Source organism: Cetorhinus maximus, chromosome 21 (genome assembly GCF_964194155.1).
Source record: "Cetorhinus maximus chromosome 21, sCetMax3.hap1.1, whole genome shotgun sequence".
NCBI lineage: Eukaryota > Metazoa > Chordata > Chondrichthyes > Lamniformes > Cetorhinidae > Cetorhinus > Cetorhinus maximus.
In genome coordinates, this window is record NC_135899.1 from 44,274,266 (window position 1) to 44,295,985 (window position 21,720).

The 21,720-nt window shown below is 44.9% G+C and overlaps 1 protein-coding gene across 1 annotated transcript in view; it reads right to left on the bottom strand.

Annotated features, from left to right (window-relative positions):
• The window catches only part of col16a1 (collagen, type XVI, alpha 1), a 413,938-nt gene that overhangs the window by 241,161 nt on the left and 151,057 nt on the right, over window positions 1-21,720 (bottom strand). Inside the window, exons 9-11 of the mRNA XM_078566895.1 lie at window positions 13,394-13,429; window positions 7,059-7,094; window positions 2,168-2,194 (exon numbers count right to left, since the gene is read on the bottom strand). Coding sequence (XP_078423021.1) covers window positions 2,168-2,194; window positions 7,059-7,094; window positions 13,394-13,429 — 99 coding nt within the window. The remainder of the gene's footprint in view (window positions 1-2,167; window positions 2,195-7,058; window positions 7,095-13,393; window positions 13,430-21,720) is intronic.

Consider the following 21,720-nt stretch of genomic DNA (forward strand, 5'->3'; position numbering starts at 1 on the left):
TCCTATGGGCATGGTGTCTACCTCTACCCCACAAGAAGGGCCTCAGGCTGGGCTGCTCTTCACTCACTCTGTTTCATGCACAGACTGAAGAAAAGCATCTGTTGAGTTGGCAGTCAGCCATTTTGATTAATGGTTACCACATTGAGTTTTGGCTGAGTTCCCAAAGTCCCCCACGCAAAAACTGTTTGGGTTAGAAATTCATCTCCTTTGCTGCAAAGTCTGCTGCGAGTGTACTGCTGCTTTATGTGAGCACGTACCTGTGAAGTGCAGTGTTATAACGCAAAGCTCCAGAATTTCTGCTAATCTGCGCTATATATTGAAATGGAGCAGCTAATTGGACTCAGGACTGTCAAGGGGCATTGAGGGGAGCCTCAGGCCGATGTATCGCCAACATAGCAACTGAGCTTGGCCATCAGGCAATTTGTTTTGATTTTGATAAACACGAAGTGAAGTGTGTGTAAAAAAAAACCTATGAATTCTGCACTGCAGATGTTCCTGAGAAGAGACTGAGCAAAGGGGAGAAGGGTGCCAAGACAAAAAGGAATGAGCACAGTGCAGTCTTTGCTGTATTAGTGCAAGGCAGCAGGGCACAGGCTATATACAACCAGGTGCACGAGATCATTGACTCCTCAAAGAACGCCTGCTGAAAGAGTAGCAAGATCCCAAACTTGATGCCTGATCTCTGGTGAGTTAGCTGATCTGAGGCAGAGCAGTAGTAAGGGGGTGACATGACTGGCCTCCTTGAGAAGCAGAAGTGGAAAGAAAACTTTGGTCCCAGCTCCTCACAAGTGTAAATGCTGGGGGAAGGGGCAGTGGGACACAGCCATGGCACCCACATGATTGACCAGGCTAGTCATAAAATAGTGGCACTTGTTGCATACTGTGCTGGTTCCAGTGGAGCGAGCACAGGACATGCCCGAGTCATTAAGGAAGGATAGAATGGGAATGATTAGGGTGGCTGCCCCATGGAGGCCAGAGGCCTGTGAATACACACAGAGTTACAGGCCTGGATTTCTGGGGGTAGTAGAGACTCATTCCCTTGCAGAAACTATAGAAGATTAGTTAGTTCATGGCACAAAGCATCAAACTGCAGGGCAGGCTGGGAAAGTTCAATGGATGGATAGTCAGGAGGCCCTGTATCAGTTCAGATATCTCCATCCCAATTTTCAGAAACACACTCCTCTGTGTAATAGCTATCTAACAGAATCACAAACTCAAAATATCACCAATATTAATTTACCCCAAAACCAGGTCATGGGCTGATAGATCAAATTAGTTTGGGGCTGATGTTGAGGTGGATAGTACAGAAAGATCTTTACCCACATTAACACATTCAGAGATTGAGATCATCTATTAAACCCATTACTGGTTAAAAAGGTCAAACACAGATTGGAGGCTGCTCACACACTGGGACCGATCCCTGCGGGTACATGTATACCACGGGGTTAGATACAGAATAAAGATCCCTCTACACTGTCCCCATTAAACACTCCCAGGACAGGTACAGCATGGGGTTAGATAAAGAGTAAAGCACTGTCTACACTGTCCCCATTAAACACTCCCAGGACAGGTACAGCATGGGGTTAGATAAAGAGTAAAGCTCCCTCTACACTGTCCCCATTAAACACTCCCAGGACAGGTACAGCATGGGGTTAGATGAAGAGTAAAGCTCCCTCTACACTGTTCCCATTAAACACTCCCAGGACAGGTACAGCATGGGGTTAGATAAAGAGTAAAGCACTGTCTACAGTGTCCCATCCACCACTCCATATGTAACAGTAAACTGATAGGCCTGCAGTTATCTGGTTTCTTTCCCCAATCCTTTTCAAATAATGAAGAGCCATTAGCAATTTTTCTATCCACTGGCATAATTCCTCAATAAAGAAAGCTTTGGGAGATTTTTACTCATAAATATTCAATTTATACATCTCTCTTGGACTGTGAAATATGAAGCAGTCTGTGCCATTGTGGTCTTGGTGAGTCCAGTGTTTGACGTCTATGTTGATAATCAGGCACTGACTAATCTTCTTTAAACAATTAGTCTTTGATGCATTTTACATTCTACTCTGAGATGCACATGAGCTACAGTTCATGCCTATTGGAATTCATTACTGAAGTGTTGCTGTAAGTGCTCAGAGAAGGAAGCACAGAGATTACTATTAATTACCTTCTGTCTGGCCACTCCACTGGCTTCCTGTAAGAGATTGATCAAAAAGAACAGTTATTTCCATTTTAGAAAACAATATTTGGCCAGTTTCCACATCTTCTGCTGCAGGTGGTGCCTCTGTCTGGGGTACATTTCCACCATCACTCCCCCAGCCCCCAATGCCTTGCTCGTTCACCTAGGGGTTACCTGTTAGCAGTTTATTCAACTAAGGAGACATCGCCGCTGAATCTAATCCCACCTTGTCCAACATGCACCTGTACTGGAATTAGGGTCAGGAGCAAAACCCTGGCTGATTTTCCTTTGCCGATCCCAATGTTTTGAGGCTAGGTCTGTCACCCAACCTGCCAACCTGGCTGAGGTCAACTAACTCAGTAAGAATGAGGATTCAAACCTGGGACCTCCCCATTGTGGTTCCTATACCCACAAGACCATTGCGGAAACTTCAATTGAAATGTAATTTACTCCTTCCCCTATGTTTCTAAGCATTCCCTACATTGCCAAAGACCAGCCATCATGTAGATTCTGCTAATCACCTCCCTATGGCCAAATGAAGCTGAAATCACGCAGGGACAATTCCCGTCTGCAGGACATTAGGTTCCAGGCAGTGCAGCTGAGCACATCAGGAGAGTGGAGAATTTAAAAGCAACATGGGAAGCAACAGAGGCAATGCAGCAGAGTGATCACATGGACATCAAACTAGTAAGTGGGGAAAAGGTGGTATAGAGAATAGTTCAAAAACAAAAGAAAGGGAAGAGAGTAGAGTAATAGCCAGAGATTGTGCTTTAGGCAGTACAGATAAAGGGAAACTAAAAGATGTAAAGTGATCAAACCAGAGGGAGAAATAAGAAAAATGTGAGGAAAACATTGGAGCTGAAGCACAGAATAGGGTGATTGGCCCAAATGGGTGTTCTTTATACAGGCAAATGGGGTCTCAGGAACAAATGGGATGAATTGCAGGCACAAATTCAACTTGGAAGCAGGTCGTGGAAGCCATTGCTCAGACATGGCTGCATGAGGGTCAGGAAAAATCTGGAAAATGGTAGACAGGAGAATAGCCTTTGTCATTAAAGATGAAATCACTTCAATGATAAGAGAGGTGAGAGGTGAAGAGGAAGTGGAGAGTTTATGGGTAAAGTTGAGAAATAGGAAGGGTTTTAAGACTGTAATGGGAGTTGTGCACAGCCCCCCTGGTAGCAGCTGTGAAGTGGTATATTGTGTAAAAGAGATTAGACAAGCATATAGTAATGCTGAGAGGTTTCAGCAGGGGGATTTTAACTTTCATATAAATTTGGGCAGACCACCTAGCACACGTAAGAAAGGTAGTGAATTTCTTGAGTGTGTCCAGGATGGTTTTCTGCAACAATATGTCCTGGAACCAAAAGGAGGTATGTCACATTAGATTCAGCCATGAGTAATGAGCTAGATTTAGTTAATAGTCTAATATTATGGGAGCATTTATCTAATAGCAATCATAATATAATGAAGTTCAACATAGTAGGTTGGGTCTTAGGTGGGAGTGTATCCCCCATGTCCCCTCAAACTGAAAAGTCTGTGCCCAGCTCACCAACCCGAGACTTGGCTGCTTGCAGCGATTTTGGATGGGCCTGCCTGGCAAGCCCCAGTGAGGGAGGGGAAAGCAGGTTGGGGGGGGGCCTATATTTTAGGGGCTAAGTGGGGAGGAGGAGGTTGAAACAGGAGTACATTCTTTGGGTGGGGAGGGATGCCTTTAATGGGCACAGAGGAGTCCCCAAATAAGGTTCCCCTCACCCCAGATTTCTGCCCAACAGCAGCCCACTCAGTGAAAGCTGTTGGGCTGGTTGTCTGGCCTCCACCTCCCCCTGCTGCAGGTAAAATAACTAGGCCCAAGGGCGAGCAGGCTGCCTGACACCTTCCCTGCCCACTGTATTGTGGGCGGCAGGCTGGGGGTGGGGAGGCAAGATGGCGGGCAAGCCACCTGTTTTATTTTACAATCCCACCCCCCACCTTCAAATATGCTGGCGGGGGCTGTAAAACACAGATCAGTATTTGAAAGGGAGAATCACAAAACAGTTACTAATGTTCTAGATTTAGGTAAAGCTGGCTTTAACGCAAGAAGACAGAAACTGACCACAGCAAATCCGTTAATAGGAAAATGGCGGAGGAACAGTGTTCAAAAAAGAATTGAAAGTGATATAGAACCAGTTTATACTCCTGAGGGGCAAGAGCTCTAATTACCAAAGATGTAGGCAGCCGTGGATGACTAAAGAGGTAAAAGACAACATAAAACTAAAATGAAAAACATACAAACCTGCAAAAAAAACCCCACATCCCAGTGAACGAGAAAGGATGACAGAACAGATGAGAACCACAAAAAGGGAGTTTGTAAAGCAAGCAACATCAAAATCAATAGAAAAAAATGTTTGCAATTAGCGTAGGAAAAAGATGGTCAGGAGTAATGTGCGTCCCTTGAAAACTGATAATGATCATTTTGTAAATGAAATTAAGGAAATAGCAGACATGTTGAACAATATCTTTGCATTTGTCGAGGGATTCGACAAAACTAATAGAAGCAAACTAACATAAATAAAATTAATGAAGGAATAACGACACTAAAGGGTGATAAATCCCTAGGACCAGATGATTTCAATTACAGGGTTAATGAAAGTGGGTGAGAGCATCACCACAGTCCTAACTATAGTCTTCCAAAGTTCTCTCCATTCAGGAACTGTTCCTTTAGATTGGAAAATTGCACATGTCACTCCTCTGTTTAAGAAAGACGAGAGAAGGAAACCAGGGAGTTATAGACCAGTTAGGATAACATTTATTGTTGAAAAATGATTAGAGTCTATAATTAAGGACAGAATAAATGAATACTTTGTCATTTTTCAGCTCATCAGAGAGAGCCAGCATGGATTTGCAAAGAATAGCTCACACCAGTTGAATATGATTTCTTTTGAAGAGATGACTAAAGTAGTGGTCAGGGGAATGTCTATTGATGTTATTTATATGGATTTTCAGAAGGCATCGGATAAAGTTCCTCATTAGAGACTGTTAGCTAAAGTTGAAACTCCTGGAATTGAAGGCAAATTATTGACCTGGGTAGGAAATTGGCTGAGCTGCAGGAGACAGAGAATAGGGAGAATGGGCTGGTAGGATAATTGACTAGTGGTGTCCCGCATGTTGGAACTTCAAGTAGACAACAACTCATCCACTTTGGACCTAAAACAAATAGAACATGGTATTTACCAAATGGTGAAAATCAAGAAACAGTGGAGGTCCAAAGAGATTTGAGGGTCCAGGTACATAGATCGTTAAAAGATCAAGAACAGGTACAGAAAATAATTTAAAAAGCTAATGGAATGCTGGTTCAGAGGACTAAATATAAGGAATAGAAATCATGTCTTGGTTAAACTATACCTAGAGAAATGTGAGCAGTTCTGGGCATTGTAACTTGGGAAGGATATATGGTGTTAGAAGGAGTGGAGGGTTGGTTTATCAGAATGATACCTTAACTCCAATGGTAAAATTACAAGGAGAGATTACACAGATTAGGATTGTATTCCCTGGAATTTAGAAGATTAGGGGTGATTTAATCAATGTTTTCACCATATTAAGGGAAACAGATTGGGTCAATGGAGAGAAACTATTTCCACCAGTTGGGGAGTCTAGGACCCAGGAGCTATGTGTCTCAGTCTAAATATTAGAAACAAATCTTTCAGGAGTGAAATTAGGAAACACTTCTACACACATAGGGTGGGGGATAAAAGTTTGGAATTCTCTTCCATAAACAGTAATTGATGCTACATCAATTGTAAATTTTAAATCTGAGATTGGTAGATTTTTGTTATCCAAAGGCATTAAGGAATAGTGGGGGAAAGAGGGTGTAGGGAGTTAGGTTGCAGGACAGCCATGGAGGGAGAGGCCCAAGGGGTTAAATGGTCTCCTGAAGGTCCTATGTTCATGTTGTGCTCCTAGGCAGGGAAAATGAGCAACTCGCAGATCATGGGAGAGGAGGTTTCCTTGGGCCTTGGGATGGACACATCTACATCCCAATGCAGACCCAGCTGATCAGCAGGAATGGCTAAAAGCAATGAGGGCCAACATGCTGATGGCCATGTTGACAGTGCAGGTGAGGTGCAGGATGCCAGGTCTGGAAATTGGTTTACATTGAACACATTTAACATCCAAACAGACAGGTGAAACGTATACCAATGTGTGTGAAAATAACTTCTGCTGAATGTGGTGTAAGCCTGTTGCCGGCCAACCACCATGTAAAGTGCGTTTGGAACCCCACTAGACAGTGCATGGTAACCAGGCCTTGGGCCAATCATGCTGACTGTCCCTAACCCAATCACTTTCCAGCATTAGGCAGTTAACAAGAGAGGCAACCCTGCCTTTAACTGAATTTTGCTTCTAGTCCAGAGACAGTGTGGGGAAGTGGGGCACAGGCTGACGATTGAACTGGTTTACAGAGATCCACAGCACCACAGGCAACTTAACCAACTTATCATGACCAATTATCGTGGTGCAATGTGACAGTGTTACTGGAACACAGGACGTGAACCAGTCAGCACAAAGCAGTAAGTTATATGGAGTTCAAACATTGACAATGATTATAAAGAACAGGTGAAGGACACTGGAGGGTAATATATAACAAGCAGCATCTAACATCAACTGGTGAGACGAGAACTGGATCTCAATCAGAGGCAGAGTTATCATTCTGACTCAGCCCCATGATCAGAGTAACATTCCAAGTTTGCCCTTACTGAAAATCTAATCTCATTGCCCTTGCTACAGTGAATCCAATGCCAGGATAGCCCTGAGATGCCAGTAATATCAAGGCGATATACCCATACAGCGAAGGAACTAAACTGCCCTCAGCAATTGGAAAAGAATCGCAAAAAGTACTCACATTTTGTTCAGGTTCCCTTCGGATGCATGACTTACACTGAAAGAGAAAGGCACAAACAGCCAGTGCCAATGAAGTAAGTGGATTCATTGTTCAACCCATTGACAGATTAAATCATAGCTTCACACACTAGCATCACCCTCTCTGCCCCCATTTTTATTGTTCTACCCGGAAGGCACCATCTCAACCTGAGATATACTTCCATGGAATCTCCACTGGAGGCAAGTGCTCATGTACCAGTCTGAACAGTGAATGTACCAGAATCAACAGTGAGTGTACCAGTCTCAACAGAGAGTGTACCAGATTCGACAGTGAGTGTACCAGATTCGACAGTGAGTGTACCAGACTCAACAGAGAGGGTACCAGACTCAACAGAGAGGGTACCAGACTCAACAGAGAGGGTACCAGACTCAACAGAGAGGGTACCCGACTCGACAGGAAGTGTACCAGTCTCGACAGAGAGTGTACCAGATTCGACAGTGAGTGTACCAGACTCGACAGAGTGTACCAGACTCGACAGAGAGTGTACCAATCTCGATAGAGAGTGCACCAGATTCGACAGTGAGTGTACTAGTCTCGACAGAGAGTGTATCAGACTCGACAGAGAGTGTACTAGTCTCAACAGAGTGTGTACTAGTCTCAACAGAGAGTGTACCAGTCTCGACAGAGAGCTTACCAGACTCGACAGAGAGTGTACCAGACTCGACAGAGAGTGTACTAGTCTCAACAGAGAGTGTACTAGTCTCAACAGAGAGTGTACCAGTCTCGACAGAGAGTGTACCAGATTCGACAGTGAGTGTACTAGTCTCGACAGAGGGTGTACCAGACTCGACAGAGAGTGTACTAGTCTCAACAGAGAGTGTACTAGTCTCGACAGAGAGTGTACCAGTCTCGACAGAGAGTGTACCAGATTCGACTGTGAGTGTACTAGTCTCGACAGAAAGTGTACCAGTCTCGACAGAGAGTGCACCAGATTTGACAGTGAGTGTACTAGTCTCGACAGAGAGTGTACCAGACTCAATAGAGAGTGTACTAGTCTCAACAGAGAGTGTACTAGTCTCAACAGAGAGTGTACTAGTCTCAACAGAGAGTGTACTAGTCTCAACAGAGAGTGTACCAGTCTCGACAGTGAGTGTGGTTGGTGAACTGAGTACTTTGTAAACAGAGTGCTGAAGTTGGAATTTGATGCAAGTGGAAATGCAGTGTGGAGGGGGTAGTAGAGGGGGTAGTAGAGGGGGCAGTAGAGGAAGCAGTAGAATGGGTAGTAGAGGGGGCAGTAGAGGGACCAGTAGGTGGTGAGCATTTTTCCTCTGCCTCAAAGCTTGTACCTTGAATTTACTTTCAAAGTAAGCAATTAAGTCATCAAATAAGTAATTAATTAAGTATAGGCAGGTGTGGCTGGGTAGGTGGCTTACAGCGTGTTGGGGTTTGAGGAGAGCACTATGACCCTTGACAACCGTATGAGCAGTAAATGCCTGCAGCTCAAGCAACTTCAGCTCAGAGTTGCGGACATTGTGGGGACAGGGTGCAGGAGAATTACCCGTACACTTTGTACCGAGAGGCTGTCACAACCGTTAGGTTAGGTGGGACTTTAGAGCTGATTGATGGTCAGGAACAGGAGGGTGTGACTGCAAGTCAGGCAGCTATGGTAACCAGTATGCAGCAATGGAGGAGCCACGGCTCCCAACTTTGTCCAATAGTGTGAGCCACTTGTTACCTGTGTGGATGAGAACAAGAACTGCAAGGTGAACGGATCGACTGACCATGACACCACGGTGCACAATGCCGTTTAAGTGGGGGAGGTAGGTTTCAAGAAGAGGCTTATAAGATTGCAAATAATAGTAGTAAGCCTGAGGATTGGGAGACATTTAGAAACCAGCAAAAGCTGACCAAAATGCTGATGAAAAGGAAAAAAATAGAATATGAGAGTAAACTGGCTAGGAATATAAATGCAGGCTGGAAGAGCTTTTACAGTATATAAAAAGGAGTTTAGCTAAATTGGTCCCTTAGAAGCAGAGACAGGAGAAACTACCATGGTAAATGAGGAAATAGCAGAGACATTGAACAAATATGACAGTAGAAGATACAAATTACAGACCAGAAACAGAGAGTAACGAAGGGGCTAATAACGGTGAGGAAAGTAAAGTAATCAATATCAGCAGAGATAAAGCATTTGAGAAATATAAAGCACTAACAGCTGTCAAATCCCCAGGACCCGATATCCTACATCCTAAAAGAGGTAGCTGCAGAAGTAGATGATGTGCTGGCTATGATTTTCCAAATTTCCTTAGATTCTAAGACATGTAATACCGCTATTTAGGAAAGGAGGGAGAGAAAGGAAACTGAAGGGCTGGTAGTCTTCACAATGCACTTGGAAAATCATGACATGATCAGGTAGAATTAACATGGCTTTAGAAAAGGGAAATTATGTATGACCAATTTATGAGAATTTTTTGAGGATGTAGCTAGTAGGGTAGATTTACCACTCTTAGTTTTCCAAAAGGCATTCAATAAGGTGTTATGCAAAATAAGTGGGGAACAAGGTGGCAGGGGGAGTATAATATGGGGAAGTGTCAGGTTATTCACTTCAGCAGTCAGAATAGTAATACAGAATATTTTTTCAAAGCTGTGAAACTTTTAATTGTTGATGTTCTTAGAGAGAATTGGACATATTTGTACAAGGAACACAAAAAATGGATCACACAGGTACAACAGGCAATTAGGAATGCAAATGGCAGATTGGCCTTTGCAACAAGGGATTGGAGTACAAGGAGAAGGAAGTCTTGCTACAATTGAACAGGGTTTTGGTGAGACCACACCTGGAATACTCTACAGTTTTGGTCTCCATATCTAAAGGAAAGATATATTTTAATTGGAGTCAGTGCCGCAAAGATTAACGAGATTGGTTCCTGGGATGAGAGGGTGATCCTATGAGAGGCTGAGTACATTGCATCCATGTTCTCTGGAGTTTAGAAGACTGACAGATGATCTAATTGAAATATACAAGATTATGAAGGGACTTGACAGGGTAGAACCTGAGGCATTGTTTCCCCTGGCTGGGGAATCTAGAACACGGGGGCACAGTCTTAGAATAAGGGGCTGATCATTTAGGACTGAGATGAGGAGAAAATTCCTCACTCATAGGGTTGTGAATCTTTGAAATTCTCTACCCCAGAGGGTTATGGATGCTCCATTGTTGAGTATCTGTAAGTCTGAGATAGACAGAGTTTTCCCTCTCTGATGGAATGAAGGCATAGGAAAAGTGGATGGAAAAATGGATCATATTGAATGGCAAAGCAGATTTGAGGGTCCATAAAGTCCACTCCAACTCCTATTGTATGTGGTTTACTCTAGAGGTTAGTGCTCGGCCCACTTCTGTCCACATTAAGTATGGGCGATTTGAACTTGGGTATGAGGGTTTTGAATCTGCTGACAATACAGAAATTGAACAATTGGTGAACAATGTAGAAAATAGGATGTGGGCATCACTGGCAAGGGCAGCATTTGTTGCCCATCCCAAATTTCCCTTGAACTGAATAGCTTGCTAGGCCATTTCAGAAGGCAGTTAAGAGTCAATCACATTGCTGTGGGTCTGCAGTCACATGTAGGCCAGACCAGGTAAGGATTTCAGATTCCCTTCCCCAAAAGGCATTAGAGAACCAGATGGGTTTTTACGACACCATCACTGACCTTTATATTCCAGATTCAAGATCTGAATTAAATTCCAACAGCTGCGGTGGTGGGATTTGAACCCATGTCTCCAGAGCATTAGCCTAGGCCTCTGGATGACTTGTCTAGTCACATTACCACTATGCCACTGTCTCACCACTATGAAAGGATTGCAGAATGGGCAGAGAGGTGGCAGAGGCAATTTAATGCAGAGTTGGGAGGCGGTGGTGAAGTGGCATTGTCACTGGACTGGTAATCCAGAGACCCAGGGTAATGGGTCAAATCCCACCACAGCAGATGGTGGAATTTGAATTCAGTAAAAATCTGGAATTAAAATTCTAATGATGACCATGTTGTAAAAACCCATCTGGTTCACTAATGCCCTTTAGGGAAGGAAATCTGCTGTCCTTACCTGGTCTGGCCTACATGTGACTCCAGACCCACAGCAATGGGATTGACTCTTTTTGACTCTTAGCTGCCCTCTGAAGAAGGACAATTAGGGATGGGTGATAAATGCTGGCCTGGTCAGCAACCCCACATCCCATTAATGAATAAAATAAAAGTGAGGTAATTCCTTGAATGTGCAAGTCACAAAATGAAAGCATTTTGAGTTTTATAAATAAGTTTTACTGTGTTAAAGGTGCTATATGAATGACACCAAGTCTCATAAGGAGGTATTAGGACAGATGACCAAACGTTTGGTCAAAGTAGGTTTTAAAGAGTTTCTCAAAGGAGGAAAGGGAGTTGAGAGATGGTGGGGTTTAGGTAGATTGCAAGGACAAAGCAATCAAGGGTAAATTTTCTTTGAGGTGAGAGGTGATGACATCAGAATTGAAGTGGAGCGGTACCTGATGACAGGGAACTGGCCAAGAGGTTAGTTAGAAGTTTTGTGATACAGGGTCAAAGGAGCAGGAAAAGGTCCTCACCAAGCTTGGGGACAGCATGAGGGGAGATAGGAGAAAACTAGAGAAAGATGCAAGTTTAGGGTTAGGACTGAGGGGAATCTTAGTGGAAGTTTAGCTGGGTGGCCAAGGACAAGGAGGGAAGTGGCAGAGGCACTGATTGGATGGTTAGCAGGGGCAGAGGGGTTTGAAATATTATTTGAAACAAAGAAAATAAACCGGGGGTTATCTTTGCATTCCAGGGTGGTACTGGAATAGTGAGCAGGTTTGATAGAGAAGAGTAGGAATTGATGGTGCTTTATGTGGTCCAGCCAGATTTGGCAATGAATGACTAAACTAGTTGTCCACCATCAACATTTAATTCTGCCATTGTTAGACTTATAGCAGAGGAAAATAAGGGCTGTGCCGGTAGAATGGTAAAGGTGAGAGAGAATAATGGGTTTAATGGAACAAGAAAATTAAAGGATGATAGCAAAATACTGTGGATACTGGAAAGCTAAAATAAAAACAAGGAATGCTGGAAAAACTCAGCAGATCCGGCAGCATCTGTGGAGAGAGAAACAGGGTTAACATTTCGAGTCCATGTGACTCTTCTTCAGAGCTCTGAACAAGAGTCATACCGACTTGAAATGTTAACTCTGTTTCTCTCTCCACAATGCTGCCAAACCGGTTGAGTTTGTCCTGCAATTTCTCTTTTTATTTTATATTATATAAGAGAATTAAAGGTGTGATTGAGCAGAAATGTCACAGTCAATGGAGGAGCAAAGGCTGGACAAGATGGGAATTTTGAAAGTGCAGCTGTAAATGACTTGGCGGTGGGGTGGGGGGGACTTGTACCAGGAACAGATACTGAAGGAAATGAGGCTGGCGGGGGCAGAAGGGAAATGTGGACGGAGAGTTTACGAGGAAGTGATCAGGCCTTACCTGTAACTGACACAATAGTAGGAATAAGGCCACATGAGACGGCAAGATTCACAGGAGGGTAATCAAACAAATCTTGACACCAAGCCACATGGGGTGATAGGAGGACAGGTCAAAAAGACAGGTTTGAAGGAGTGTCAAAAGTACGAGGGAGGAGTAGAGAGTTTTGGAGAGGGAGCTCCAGAGGTCAGGGCCTAGACAGCTGAAGGCCAGCATGTCGGGTAAGGAAAATCAGGACTGTACAAGAGGCCCGAGTTGGAGAAAGGCAAAGTTCCTGGAGGGTTGTAAGGTTGGAGGATGTTACAGGGGTAGGGAGTGGGGAGAAGCCATGGAGGGACTTGAACACAATAATGCAGATTTTAAAATGGAGGCATTCATTGGAATGTATATGGGTCAGCAAACAGAGGGTGAAGGGTGGACAGGACTAGGTGCGAGTTAGGATATAGACAGGTCTGGATGAGCTCAAGGTTACGGAGGGTGGAAGATGAGAGACTGGCCAGGAGAGCAATGGAATAGTCAAGTCTAGATTCAACTGCAATGAATTCACGTCATAATCTTCAAACTTCACTCATCTCAAAGCTGAATTCCTTGTGGCTGAGCTTTTGTTCCTTATTCCATGAAGTGCCTGTGCCATATACAGAAACAAATAGGGAAAAATCATGGTGGTCATGATTTATTTCCCAGGGTTGGAGAGTGCTGAGTAAATTGGAATTGTCCTTTGATGCCCAGTCCGAGAGCGAGCAGGACAAAGTCGTAACAACATAAAAACTCAGAGAAACAGGACAGGATCACACCTCTCAACAATTAAACAACACAGGAGCTTCAAGTCAAAATGGCTAGGCTCACCTCTTCACCATTCTCTCCTCGGCCAGCTTTACCAACCTGCAAAAAAAAGAATGAAATGAGCTTTCAGATTGTGATACTACAGCTCTTAGCTTTTGATTCATTTCCCGGACCCTACAACTTAATCATATACTCAATATGGATACCTGGCAGTTAGCTGGACACCCAAACAGTGTGAGGGTCTTTCAGGTGAGCCTGTTAGTCAAGGATATAATTGCAGTGCTGAAGATGGGGAAGGAGCCATCAAATGCCAGCGTGCTCAGTACCTCCCAGACCATGGCCACACACTGAGTCTGGGTGTCAGTGTTGTACAACCGTCTTCTATTGCCTGTGCTGGCTGGTGTGTGAAATGCACTATTACCACACAGTTTGAAAATCACATGTCAATTTATGCTGATTTACTTCAGTCTCTGAGGTGTCACTTATGGTTCACTCTCACCTTTCATACAGAAGATCAAAGGTTCAAGAATACAGCTTGCCTTTCTTGTCCAATGTTGGGGGAGCTACCATCTTTTGGATGAGACATCAAACTTGTTATTAGCTAAGAAAATTGAGGAACTTCAGATCTGAGTTAAGGAGCTGGAGTCAGAGCTGCAGACATAGCGCCACATCAGGAAGGGGGAAAGTTACCTGGACACTTCCTCCAGGCGGCGATCACACCCTCAGATTAGGTAATTCAAATTTGGTCTGTGATCAAGGACAGGAGGTTATGACTGCAGGTGAAGCAGGTTTGGGGACCCAGGGGGTAGTGTTCGAGGGGCCTCGGCCCCTGCAACTGTCCAACAGTTCCGAGGTTCTTGCAGGCTGTGTGGACGAGAGCAGGGAGGATGGGCAAACTGACCACGGCACTGTGTTACAGGGAGCCATTCAAGTGGGGGGAGGTATTGGGAACGTAGTAGTGGTTGCGGACGGACAGTATAATTAGGGGGATAGATACTGTTCTCTGCAGCCGTGAGTGTGAGTCCCAAAGGCTGTGTTGTCTGCCCAGTGCCAAAGCTAAGGACATCTCCTCAGGGCTGGAGATGAACTTGGAGTGGGAGGGGTGGGGTCCAATTGTCGTCATCCATGTTGGTCCCAATGACATTGATAGGACTAGAAAGGAGGTTCTGCTGAAAGAATTTGAACAGTTAGGAGCTAAATTAAAAAGCAGAACCTCCAAAATAATAATCTCGGGATTACTACCCGAGCTACGGGCAAACTGGCATAGGGTAAATAAAGTCAAGGAGTTAAATGCGTGAATCAGAGATTGGTGTGGGAGGAATGGGTTTCAGTTCATGGGGCACTGGCACCAGTACTGGGGTACAAGAGAGCTGTTCCAGTGGGATGGGTTTCACTTGAACCATGCTGGGACCAGTGTCTGAACTGAATAACTAGGGTTGTAGGGAGGGCTTTAAACTAAATGGGGGCCGGGGGGGAGAGAAGGTTCTGGAGAGGGGATACTTAGGCTTACAAAGCAAAAGGATTTGGCAGCATTGCAGGGCAGCTATTTAGTCATTGATACCCAGAGTTTGACAGGAATGGACAATGTGTACAAACAAAAAGAACAGCAGCAAATAGGGTCAAAGGGGGAAAAAAATGGTAAAAAGGTAAAATTAATGGCTCTTTACTTAAAGGCACATGGTATTGGGAACACAATAAATGAATTAACGGCACAAATAGAGGTTAATGGGTATAACCTTATAGCCATTACAGAGACATGGTTATAAGGAGATCGAAGCTGAGAACTAAATATTTAGGGGTATGTGACTTTTTGAAAGGACAGGCAGGAAGGAAAGGATGGTGGGGTAGCTTTGTTAGTGTGAGATGGAATAAATACGATAGCAAGAAATGTTCTTGGATCGGAAGACGTAGAATTCATATGGGTGGAGGTAAGAATAACAAGGGGAAGAAGACACTGGTGGGAGTAATCTATAGGCCCCCTAACAGTAGCTAAACTGTAGGACAGAGGATAAATCAGGAGATAATGAGGGCATGTATAAAAGGCGGTACATTAATCATGGGTGTCTTTAATCTCCATGTAGACTGGGAAAATCAAATTAGCAGAGGTAACCACGAGAAAGAATTCATAGAGTATATTTGGGACAGTTTCCTAGAACAATATGTTGTGGATCCAACCAGGGATCAGGTTATTTTGGATCTGGTAATGTGTAATGAGGCTGGTTTAATAAATGATCTCAAAGTAAAAGATCTCCTAGGAAATAGTGACCATAAAATGGTAGAATTTAGCATTCAGTTTGACAGTGAGAAACTTGGTCAGAGAAACTGTGCTAAACTTAAATAAGGGTAATTACAATGGAATGAGGGCAGAGTTGGCTGGAGTGGACTGGGAAAACAGTTTAGCAGAAAAGACAGTTGGTGAACAATGGCAGATGTTTAAGAAAATAGTTCATGACTCTCAACAAAGATATATCCCAGTGATGAAGAAGGATTCAAGGAAGGGGATAAACCAATCATGGTTAATGAAGGAAGTTAAGGATAGTATCAAATTGAAAGAAAAAACATACAACGTGGCAAAGGTTAGTGATAAGCCAGGGGATTGGGAAAATTTTAAAAACCAACAGAAGATGACCAAATAAAAAAGAGAAAGACAATAAACTTTGAGGGTAAACTAACAAGTAATATAAAAACGGACAGTAAGAGCTTCTTTAAATATATAAAAAGGAAGAGAGAGGCCAAAGCGACCATATGCCTCTTAGAGAATGAGGCTGGGGAAATATTAATGGGGAACCAGGAAATGGCAAAGGAGTTGAATAAATTCTTTGCAACAGTTTTCATGGTAGAAGAAGCTAATAGCATTCCAAAAATAGTAACTAAATAAAAGGCGTGGGGAGCGGGGAGAGGGTGGAAATAAATGCAATAGCTGCACTAGAGAAAAAGTACTAGGGAAACTCATGGGGCTAAAGACCAATAAGTCCCCTAGACCTGATGGGTTGCACCCTAGGATATTAAAGGAAGTAACTTCACAAATAGCGGTTGCACTGGTAGTAATCTTCCAAAAATCCTTACATTCTGGAAGAGTCCCAGAAATTGGAAAACTGCCAATGTAACACCCTTATGCAAAAAGGGAGGGAGACAAAAACAGGTGACTATAGGCCAGTTAGCTGAACATTCATCATTGGCAAAGTGTTCGTGTCTATTATAAAGGATGTAATAGCAGAGCATTTAGAAATGCATAATATAATTAAACAGAGCCAGCATGGCTTCATGAAGGGGAAATCATGCCTCACAAGTTTATTAGAATTCTTTGAGGAGGTAACAAGAGGATAGATAAAGAGGAACCAGTAGGTGTAATATATTTGGATTTCCAAAAGGTGTTCGATAAGGTACTTAATAAGATAATATCCCATGGTGTTGGGGTAGTATATTAGCATGGATAGACGATTGGCTAACTAATAGAAGACAGAGATTTGGGCTAAGTGGGGGGCATTTTCAGGATGGCAACCTGTAACTACAGGAGTGCCACAGGGATCAGTGCTGGGGCCACAATTATTTACAATATATATTAATGACTTAGATGAGGGAAGTGAATGTACTAATGCCAAGTTTGCGGATGACACAAAAATAGATGGGAAGGCAAGTGGTGAGGATAACGCAAAGGGATAGAGACAGGTTAAGTGAGTGGGCAAAAATTTGGCAGATGGAATATGGGAATGTGGGAAAATGTGAGGTTATGCATTTTGGCAGGAAGAATAGAGGAGCTGAATATTATTTACATGGAGAAAGACTACAGAACAGAGGGATTTGGGGGTCCTCGTGCATGAATCACAAAAAGCTAACATACAAGTTCAGCAGGTAATAGGGAAGGCAAATGGAATGTTGGCCTTTATTTCAAAGGGAATGGAGTATAAAAATAGGGAAGTCTTGCTAAAACTATACAAGGCACTAGCTAGACCATACCTAGAATACTGTGAACAGTTTTGGTCCCCTTCTCGAAAGAAAGATATACTGGCATTGGAGGCAGTCCAGAGAAGATTCACTAGGTTGATCCTGGGTATGGAGGGATTTTCTTATGAGGAGAGGTTGAGTAGGTTGGGCCTGTACTCATGAGAGGTGACCATACTGAAACATATAAAGTTCTTAGGGGGCTTGACAGGGTAGATGCTGAGAGGTTGTTTCCCCCTGTGGGAGAGTCTAGGACCAGAGGGCATAATCTCAGAGTAAGGGGTTACCCATTTAAAACAGAGATGAGGAGGAATTTCTTCTCTCAGAGGGTAGTGAATCTGTGGAATTCTTTACTGTAGAGGGCTGTAGAGGCTGGGTCGTTAAATATATTCAAGGCTGAGATAGACAGATTTTTAATCAGTAAGGAATTGAGGGTTATGGGGAAAAGGCAGGAAAGTGGCATTGAGGATTATCAGGTCAGCCATGATCTCATTGAATGGCCTACTTCTGCTTCTACGTGTTATGGTCTTATGTAAAATCAGAGAAAAGTTTGGAAAATCATCCAATTGATTAATGAAGAATCTTTCCAGTTGGTGCAGGAGGGCGGTGTGCCATGACGACAGACATGTTGGGCAATGAATGGCAGGAATATGGGGGTGGGCTGATTGGAGGCAGGTGGTCATGTGATGAAGCCCTCAGGATCACAATGAAGCAGAGTTAGTAATGTAACCAACAATGCTATTGAAATCTGGAGAATGCAGCCTAAATCCTGACACTCCTGGGCGTACATGGCCTTCATTGGACGTTCAGAGGTCATCTAGAGCACCATGTTTGTCTGGGCACAGAGAATTCTGACTAATCTGTCAGCTGTTTCTGGTATTTTCTGTTTCAGTTTGAGTTTCGGTTCTTGCAGTTTGGCCCATGACAGTTCACCAGTCAAATGCTTCAGAGCAGCAGCAAGGTATGCTGGGAGTTAAATGTGACATCAGCCCATAGCTTTCAGATCATGGAAATCAATGTAAATGGTTCAGCTTTTATTTTAAAACATTCTTCGGCTTTATCAATGGGAGCTTTAATGATACAGCTGGAATAGAAACTAAACCTATCTCTCGAATGTTTCATGGAATACTGCCACAGGCTGCTGCTTCCCCCTCATTAAGTTTAATAGTTTAGTTAGTCACTGATGTTGAACTATTCAGACCAGAATTAGTCTCTGGCTCTTCCTCGAGCTTACAGCCCACATGTGAACAGCAGGGCTGACCATCCATCTCCGCCTCTTCACTTCATTCCCTTAACAGCATTCCCAGCTGCACTTCCCTCATCCCAACACAATTAACCTCCCGCAGTCAAAGATCCCTCTGTCCCCCTGCTATTCCACTTTCTTCCATCTGCACAACTGACAGCACTGCCTCTTCCTCCTGGCTGTGTTGAATTTCTCTCTCTTTCTGACGCAGTTTCTTTCTCAGCCACATTTCACTGTCGCTCACTACCTGAGGGAGCATAGCCCCGTGCTCTTCCTGGCCTGGGAGTGTTTGATGGGGACAGTGCAGAGGGAGCTTTACTCTGTATCTAACCCCGTACAGTACCTGCCCTGGGAGTGTTTGATGGGGACAGTGCAGAGGGAGCTTTACTCTGTATTTAAACCCGTGCTGTACCTGCCCTGGGAGTGCTTGATGGGAACAGTGCAGAGGGAGCTTTACTCTGTACCTAACCCTCACCCAGCATTCGCAGCTCAGGCATTTCCCAGGCAAGTTGCTGGATAATGAACTTATTGTTATATTGTTACATTATTCAAAGAGCTAGGAACTAATTGTTATGCCACATTTACCACTACACTTTGGTCAGATGCAGAGTCACAGCGTATCAGTGCACCAGCCACATGGAGAACTGGAAGAAATACACTCAATAAAACTCCAACATTTAGACTCTAAAAGTACAATTATGTTGAATTTCTGAGAACTAGAAGCCATAACACGTTTCTACGAGCACTGAAGCCAAATGTAATACATTGAGCTAACTTGGCGCAGGTTTGAAGCTGGTTTATGCCCAGTTTGTGTGGTACAGCTACAATACTGTCTGCAATAAGAATCTCTGAGGAAAACAGTTTAGGTTAAAACATGAACATTTTAAATTTCCTAATTCAAATAGGCTTCCCTGTTGCAGAGATAAAAGCAAAAAACTGCGGATGCTGGAAATCCAAAACAAAAACAGAAATACCTGGAAAAACTCAGCAGGTCTGCCAGCATCGGCGGAGAAGAGCACAGTTGACCTTTCGAGTCCTCATGACCCTTCAACAGAACTAGAGCAGTTCTAGCAGTTCTGTTAAAGGGTCATGAGGACTCAAAACGTCAACTGTGCTCTTCTCCGCCGATGCTGCCAGACCTGCTGAGTTTTTCCAGGTATTTCTGTTTCTGTTCCCTGTTGCAGCTTCTATTCTTAAACTCAGCCAAGCAACTATAGAGACTGGCAGCTAACCTACCCTCACTCTGTGCTGAAAGGAGGCTCTCCAAGATGTGGAAAAATAGTCTGAGTTGATTCACTCCTCAGACCTGTTCCTCCTCCCCTCCTAGCTGTGACAGAAGATTTGAGAGCTGATGGGGAAACCAGAAGCTTGGGCCTACCACAGGGAGACACAGAACCTACTACACCAGCAGCGTGTGTGATTTGGCCATCTCAGTGCCCCTGCAGCCCAGAAAGGAAAAAACAGTAAAAACTGGGAAATAAGAATACTGGTCTGAACTGGTCTTGTACACCTCTTGGGGAGGTGATGGTGTAGTGGTATTGTCGCTGGGCTAGTATTCCAGAGACCCAGGGTAATGCTCTGGGGACCTGGATTCGAATCCCACCACGGCAGATGGTGAAATTTGAATTCAATAAAAATCTGGAATTAAAAGTCTAACGATGACCATGAAACCATTGTCGATTGTTATAAAAACCCACCTGGTTCACTAATGTCCTTTAGGGAAAGAAATCTGCCACCCTTACCTGGTCTGGCCTACATGTGACTCCAGAGCCACAGCAATGTGGTTAGCTCTTAAATGCCCTCTGAACTAGGGCAATTAGGGATGGACAATAAATGCTGGCCTAGCCAGCGACGCCCACACCCCATGAATGAATATTAAAATGGACCACCAGTAAAAACTGGGGAAAAGGAGTGCTATTCCGAACTGTTTTTCCCTTCTGGGAGGGTGGATCAGGAAGCCACAGAACCAATAAGGACATCCAGACCATCGCCAGGGTGATGGTGTCTTCACCAACATCCACATCTTCATACATGATCATCAAAGGTGGAGATGGACATCAGCCAAGACCTAACTGAATAGGCCAATATATTTAAGGGGTTAAAAGGCCTCCCCCTCTTCTTATAAGGAGTTGGGCTATTTCCGTCCCTTTCCCGCAGGTACCTAGGTCAGTCTTAGTTCCCTGAGACCTGACATCAACTAATTCAGCACAAAGTAAAGATTAAAGCCAAGATCTTGGTGGATGGCTCAGCAGACACAAAGCAGATTCACATCCAGGGCCTGTCTAAGGGAATAGTGGACTCTCTCACCCCAAACACATTTACAGAGAGATGGTCAAACATTATGGGGAAAATGAGTGATCATGGAGGCAACACAAAGTCTAGCCAGTGGTTGATGGTAATTAAGTACCAGCTTTGACCCAGTTGATGCTGCATCTGAGTCAGAAAGTTGTTGGTATAAGTCCCCCTCCAGAGTCCTGAGCACTTAATCTAGGCCATCGCCCCAGCACGTTCCCGGAGACTGGTGAGCTTCCGGAGACCGGCGCACCTGCAATCTCACAGAGACCGGTGCCCCGGCACATTCCTGGAAACCGACGCCCCGGCGCGTTCCCGGAGACCTGAGCCCCGGCGAGCTCCCGGAGACCTGCGCCCCGGCGCATTCCCGGAGACCGGTGCCCCGGCGAGCTCCCGGAGACCTGAGCCCCGGCGAGCTCCCGGAGACCTGCGCCCCGGCGCATTCCCGGAGACCGGTGCCCCGGCGAGCTCCCGGAGACCTGCGCCCCGGCGCATTCCCGGAGACCGGTGCCCCGGTGAGCTCCTGGAGACCGGCGCCCCGGTGCGTTCCCGGAGACCGGTGCCCCGGCGAGCTCCTGGAGACCGGCGCCCCGGTGCGTTCCCGGAGACTTGCGAGCTCCCGGAGACCAGCACACCTGCCATCTCACGGAGACTAGCGCCCCGGCACGTTCCTGGAGAACTACGCCCTGTCACGTTCCCTGAGACCGGCACCCTGGTGAGCTCCAGGAGACCGACGCATTCCCGGAGACCAACGCCACGGCAAGCTCCCGGAGACCTGCGCCCCGGCAAGCTCCCGGAGACCTGCGCCCCGGCGAGCTCCCGGAGACCGGCGCATTCCCAGAGACCGGTGCCCCGGCGAGCTCCCGGAGACCTGCACCCCGGCGAGCTCCCGGAGACCGGTGTCCCGGCGAGC